The sequence below is a fragment of the Mirounga leonina genome, unplaced genomic scaffold, assembly GCF_011800145.1.
Source record: "Mirounga leonina isolate KUSES-001 unplaced genomic scaffold, KU_Mleo_1.0 Mir_153, whole genome shotgun sequence".
NCBI classification, from domain to species: domain Eukaryota; kingdom Metazoa; phylum Chordata; class Mammalia; order Carnivora; family Phocidae; genus Mirounga; species Mirounga leonina.
Genome location: NW_023270387.1, coordinates 18,427,792 through 18,433,853, shown reverse-complemented (window position 1 = coordinate 18,433,853; position 6,062 = coordinate 18,427,792). Strand labels below are relative to the sequence as shown.

Here is a 6,062-nt window from a genome sequence, read left to right as displayed (position 1 = left end):
GGGGGGGGGGGGGGGGGGGGGAGGCGGTAAGTGAAATCTTGGCAAAAAAAAGTGCCTCGTACCTGAAGCTAGGTTTCACAGTAGACGTTTCCAAGCGTTTAGTTGCCTTTTCAAACCACGGGCTTTTCAAAATTTTCCAGCAGCCATGTCTAAGGGACCTGCGGTTGGCATTGATCTTGGCACCACCTACTCTTGCGTGGGTGTCTTCCAGCACGGGAAAGTGGAAATAATTGCCAATGATCAGGGAAACCGAACCACCCCAAGTTACGTCGCCTTCACGGACACCGAACGGTTGATCGGTGATGCTGCGAAGAATCAAGTTGCGATGAACCCCACCAACACAGTTTTTGGTAAGCCGTTAATACGGGCAGTATGCTGTGAGTTCACGTGGTCTAGACTGCGTGTAACTTGAGAGTCGGAAGTTTATGGAATATAAGGCAGCCACGAAAGCCCGGAAAAAAGGGAAAGCTGATTTTTAATTTATTATGGGCATTTTACAGCTCCATGCTAAAGAAAGCTGAGGTAATTCTAAAATTAGGGAATTTGAGTAACTGCCAGAAAACGTAAGTCCATTTACTATTGAGTTTGCTTCCGAGATCAGACCGAGTTTGCTCGGCCTCTTGGCATTTGAGTAGTGGAGGACCAGGGTTGTTCTGGGTATAGATGGAATGTTAACCTTTGCGTTTGATTACTACCCATTACAGACGCCAAACGCCTAATTGGACGTAGATTTGATGATGCTGTTGTCCAATCTGATATGAAGCATTGGCCTTTTATGGTGGTGAATGATGCTGGCAGGCCCAAGGTCCAAGTAGAATACAAGGGAGAGACAAAAAGTTTCTATCCAGAGGAGGTGTCCTCCATGGTTTTGACGAAGATGAAGGAAATTGCAGAGGCCTACCTTGGGAAGGTGAGTAGTGTGCAGCCCTACAGGGAGGTAGTTGGAGGCTGCAATATTATGCACCACATTTCCTAATAAATGGAATTCATGGGGTCTTGACTGCTCAGGTTGTCTTTTTAAAGAATGGTTGTCTTAAGTGCACGCAGAGGCAACGTGATCATGGGACTGATAGTTTTAGGAAAGGACTACAAAAACCGTGTTTGTGTTTCTAGACTGTTACCAATGCAGTTGTCACGGTACCTGCATACTTCAATGACTCTCAGCGTCAGGCTACCAAAGATGCTGGAACTATTGCTGGTCTCAATGTACTTCGAATCATCAACGAGCCAACTGCTGCTGCTATTGCTTATGGCTTAGACAAGAAGGTATGTACCATTTGTAAAGCATAGGATTCATTTTACCATAGATTGGGAGCCAGTGGAGAATGGATAAGGAGTAATACCTTGTACTTTAATTGCAGGTTGGTGCTGAAAGGAATGTGCTGATCTTTGACTTAGGAGGTGGCACTTTCGATGTGTCCATCCTTACTATTGAAGATGGGATCTTTGAGGTTAAATCCACAGCTGGAGACACCCACTTAGGTGGAGAAGACTTCGACAACAGGATGGTCAACCATTTTATTGCAGAGTTCAAGCGCAAACATAAGAAGGACATCAGTGAAAACAAGAGGGCAGTTCGTCGTCTCCGTACTGCTTGTGAACGTGCTAAGCGTACACTTTCTTCCAGCACGCAGGCCAGTATTGAGATTGATTCTCTATACGAAGGAATCGACTTCTATACCTCTATTACTCGTGCCCGGTTTGAAGAATTAAATGCTGATCTGTTCCGTGGCACCCTGGACCCTGTAGAGAAAGCCCTTCGGGATGCCAAACTAGACAAGTCTCAGATCCACGATATTGTCCTGGTGGGTGGTTCTACCCGTATCCCCAAGATTCAGAAACTTCTACAAGATTTCTTCAACGGGAAAGAACTGAATAAGAGCATCAACCCTGATGAGGCTGTTGCTTATGGTGCAGGTAATAATCCCTCTATCCTAGTTAAACAGTTCTAACAGATGGCCTTTCAGGCCCCAAGCTGACTCGCTGTGATGATTGATTCCTTAAACATTCGTAGTTTCCACCAAAAGCTTAGCTGATGATGGCCCAACTTCCTTGGATGTCTGAGCGATTGACATTTGTTAGTGAGGTAATGAGGTGGTTGGGATTTTTTTCTTAATCAATTATCTTCACTTTAGCTGTCCAGGCAGCCATCCTTTCTGGAGACAAATCTGAAAATGTTCAAGATTTGCTGCTGTTGGATGTCACTCCACTTTCTCTTGGCATTGAAACTGCTGGAGGAGTCATGACTGTTCTCATCAAGCGTAATACTACCATTCCTACCAAACAGACACAAACCTTCACTACCTACTCTGACAACCAGCCTGGTGTGCTTATTCAGGTATGTTTTATATTGTATTGGTATTGTTTTGGCTGTACTTGGTCCTGTGAAACTTTGGGAAGACTTGTCCCGCTATGATGATTTGACTTCAACCATTCGTAGTTTCCACCAGAAGCCTTGTGTTGGCCAATTCCTTCCTTGGATGTCTGAGCGATCCGTCTTTCCTAATGGATTTTTCCACAAATCTAGAAACTGGGGCAGTAATCTCTGCCCTTTCTTAGTAATTTTTATTTCCTACCAAGGTGTATGAAGGTGAGCGTGCCATGACCAAGGATAACAACCTACTTGGCAAGTTCGAACTCACAGGCATACCTCCTGCCCCTCGTGGCGTTCCTCAGATTGAAGTCACTTTTGATATTGATGCTAATGGTATCCTCAATGTCTCTGCTGTGGATAAGAGCACAGGAAAAGAGAACAAGATTACCATCACTAATGACAAGGGTAAGTTAACAGCACAACTTTGAGTTAATTTGATATTTTGTCTTAAGAGAGTTTGGGTCATAAGGATCATATTTTTCAAATACTTCAACTGCCCAAGGGTATTTTAGCCAAGAAATCATTTCCTGGAATGCAGCTTTAATGGGTTACAAACGTTGCAGGGTAACTTTGAAGGTTCAGTTTTAGTAAAAACTGGTTAACTTCACAGGCCGCTTGAGCAAGGAAGACATTGAGCGCATGGTCCAGGAAGCTGAGAAGTACAAAGCTGAAGATGAGAAACAGCGAGACAAGGTGTCCTCCAAGAACTCACTTGAGTCTTACGCATTCAACATGAAAGCAACTGTTGAAGATGAAAAACTTCAGGGCAAGATCAATGATGAGGACAAACAGAAGATTCTTGACAAGTGCAATGAAATCATCAATTGGCTTGATAAGAACCAGGTTTGTAATCTCTATAGTAGGAGAGTGGGTGCGGGTGGTTATAGGGCTTTAGCAAAAGGTTAGATGGGCCTTAAAAACATAGGTCACGATGATGAATGGTCCAAACATTCGCGGTTTCCACCAGAATCCCAGATGTTGGCAACTAGCTTCCTTCCTTGGATGTCTGAGTGACCCAAGATTTCATGGGTAGTGAAGACTTGAATGTGCTAACGCTTCTGTGTCTAGTCTTAAACAGAATGTGCCAGACATTGTTTACTTTGAGGAACTTGTAGTAAAAAATTTTTTTTCCTTTCAGACTGCAGAGAAGGAAGAATTTGAACACCAGCAGAAAGAGCTGGAGAAAGTCTGCAATCCTATCATTACCAAACTGTACCAGAGTGCAGGGGGCATGCCAGGAGGAATGCCTGGAGGTTTCCCTGGTGGTGGAGCTCCTCCCTCTGGTGGTGCCTCCTCTGGACCCACCATCGAAGAGGTTGATTAAGCCAACCTGAGAGTAGGTCTAGCATTGTTCCACACAAAATATTCGAAGGACCCAAATTTGTAGCAAATTCCATGGCAGTTTTAATGTTGAGCTGCTATAGTAAATAAACTGGGCATTCTTTATACTTGAATATGGAATACGTGCACAGGGAAAGGAAATAAACATTGCACTTTATAAGCACTGTATTGTTAAGTGGAAAATGCAATGTCTTAAATAAAACTGTATTTAATTGGCACCATACAATTGTCTGACTCCATGTATACAAGGGCAGCAGGCAGCATTTGGTATTTGGGGGCTGTGGATATTCTTGTGGCCTGGTGGTGAATCACCAAAAACAGTATTTGGATTGTCCAATAGGAGTTTCACCAAATGCCTCTGGTCAGATTATGAATCTGTATAAAGAGTGGTTTGGGTTTATGATTAGATGGGTTCATGATCACTACATATTACAGTAAAAGGAAATTTGAGCTGCAGATAGGCTTTCCAGTGCTGGGGGAGCTGTTGCAGGGGAGGAAGCAATTGGAAAAGGGGGAATCTAATGTTTGCTCTGTGTAGCTTGCTAACAATCTGGTTATCTGAGGGTTACTTAAGTTTGGGGATGGCCAATTGGAACAGTGGAATAGCCAGTCAGTGGAAGAAGTTTAAGCATGTGGAACTGACCAAGGACAGATGCAGCATATTCCTTACAAAGCCTTACATGTTCTCCAGGGGGAGATTGATCCTTTTTCTCAGCTTGGTCAGGGCTGGATGGTAACGTGGGGAATTAGCTGCAAACTTGAGGTGGGTGGGGTTTACCATATAGAGTCAACTGAAAAGGAAAGGCCTGGAATATGCCAATTCTGATTTCATGTGATTTAGGCTAACCCTCAAAAGGACTTAAAAGCTTTCAGTACAATTTTGCCTGACAAATTTGCACTGGATTGCCTTTAGGTAAGTGGTTTTAGAGCAAAGCCCCACATTGTTGGCTTTGTGATGGGTGTGTTAGTAAAAGTGTTGAGAACTTAGCTTTGACAGTAAATGGTGATGGGCTACATGCCAGAAGTACTTGGCCTTGGAATTTGAGTCCCATAGAAGTCATGTGCATATGTCATTTGGTTGTGATGGGCCTCAGTCCTCAAGCCTGAAGCAAAATGCGTTAAAGGTGATCGTTAATATGTGGGTTAAAGGTGATAAATAGGGGCGCCTGGGTGGCTCAGTTGGTTAAGTGACTGCCTCAGGTCATGATCCTGGAGTCCCTGGATCGAGTCCGTATCGGGCACCCTGCTAGGCAGGGAGTCTGCTTCTCCCTCTGACCCTCTCCCCTCTCATGTGCTCTCTCTCATTCTCTCTCAAATAGATAAAATCTTTAAAGAAAAAATGATAAATATGGCGACAAGGCTTGGTGGTGCTATGCTTCTGCCACCTGGTGGTCAATTAGAAGAAATGAGTCCTGGCATGGGGCAGGATTTTAATTATATACTCTTGAGGGGAAGAGCCCAAACCTTGATGTCTACTCAATGTTTACCTGTCTTACGGAACTGTTGGTTCCTGGGTGACCTGGGTATTACGCATTTTCTTTGGATTTCGTAAGATTATTTTGCAGTAACTGCAATATTTAAGAGCATTAGGCAAGGTCTATAAGAATAGCCAAGACCTGATTCATAATAGAGGTCATTAATTTTCTTCTAAATTGTTAACTACATAGACTTCGTAATTTTAGGAGTGTATCCACGTAATGCTTGGAGTCTCCAGAGATTTATGGTACCATATATGATTTATATTTGTTTTCCCTTTTTCAAGTGTCACAAATGAAATTTAAAAAGAGCAATGCATGATCTTTGGGAAAGGCCCAGGCTTCATGTATATAACTGGCATGTCCTTCCCACTTTTTATCTGACCTGGGTTTTAGTTCTTGTTAATACATACATCCTTTATGAACTGGAGCTAACAATTTGATCTGAGACTACTTGGCTCAAAAGAAGTAATTTTTTTTGTTGTTCTGAAATCATGGGGTCTTGGTAAGAAAATTGTGGGGATCAAATGTGATTAGTGAAAAACAGCACAAGACAAAGCCCAACCAAAGTTGATAGGTTCTAGCTATTGCAAGTTGAACTTCCAAGTTAAATTCAGTTAGTGAAACAAATTGGGATTTGAAAAATGGTGGGTTCTCTTATGCAAATGGAAGAGATTGGGCCTGTATACTAAAAAATAATGGGGCTTTGGGAAGAAGGAAATTAACTACTTGATAGATTTTTTTAAAAAAAGCTAATCTGGGGGCGCCTGGGTGGCTCAGTTGGTTAAGCGACTGCCTTCGGCTCAGGTCAGGAGTCTGTTTTGGGATCGAGTCCCGCATCGGACTCCCTGCTGAGCAGGGAGTCTGCTTCT

The 6,062-nt window shown here is 43.2% G+C and overlaps 1 protein-coding gene and 1 non-coding gene across 2 annotated transcripts in view; both read left to right on the top strand.

The window, feature by feature from the left end:
- The window catches only part of HSPA8 (heat shock protein family A (Hsp70) member 8), a 4,936-nt gene extending 998 nt beyond the window's left edge, over nucleotides 1-3,938 (top strand). The window contains exons 2-9 of the mRNA XM_035009170.1: nucleotides 141-350; nucleotides 705-910; nucleotides 1,114-1,266; nucleotides 1,362-1,917; nucleotides 2,136-2,338; nucleotides 2,581-2,779; nucleotides 2,985-3,217; nucleotides 3,513-3,938. Of these exons, the coding sequence (XP_034865061.1) occupies nucleotides 146-350; nucleotides 705-910; nucleotides 1,114-1,266; nucleotides 1,362-1,917; nucleotides 2,136-2,338; nucleotides 2,581-2,779; nucleotides 2,985-3,217; nucleotides 3,513-3,698 (1,941 nt within the window). The 5' untranslated portion in view covers nucleotides 141-145 and the 3' untranslated portion in view covers nucleotides 3,699-3,938. The remainder of the gene's footprint in view (nucleotides 1-140; nucleotides 351-704; nucleotides 911-1,113; nucleotides 1,267-1,361; nucleotides 1,918-2,135; nucleotides 2,339-2,580; nucleotides 2,780-2,984; nucleotides 3,218-3,512) is intronic.
- On the top strand, nucleotides 1,981-2,068 carry LOC118013554. Its single transcript, XR_004680046.1, has one exon. It is a non-coding gene; the product is annotated as a small nucleolar RNA SNORD14 (small nucleolar RNA).
- Nucleotides 3,939-6,062: the final 2,124 nt, after the last annotated feature.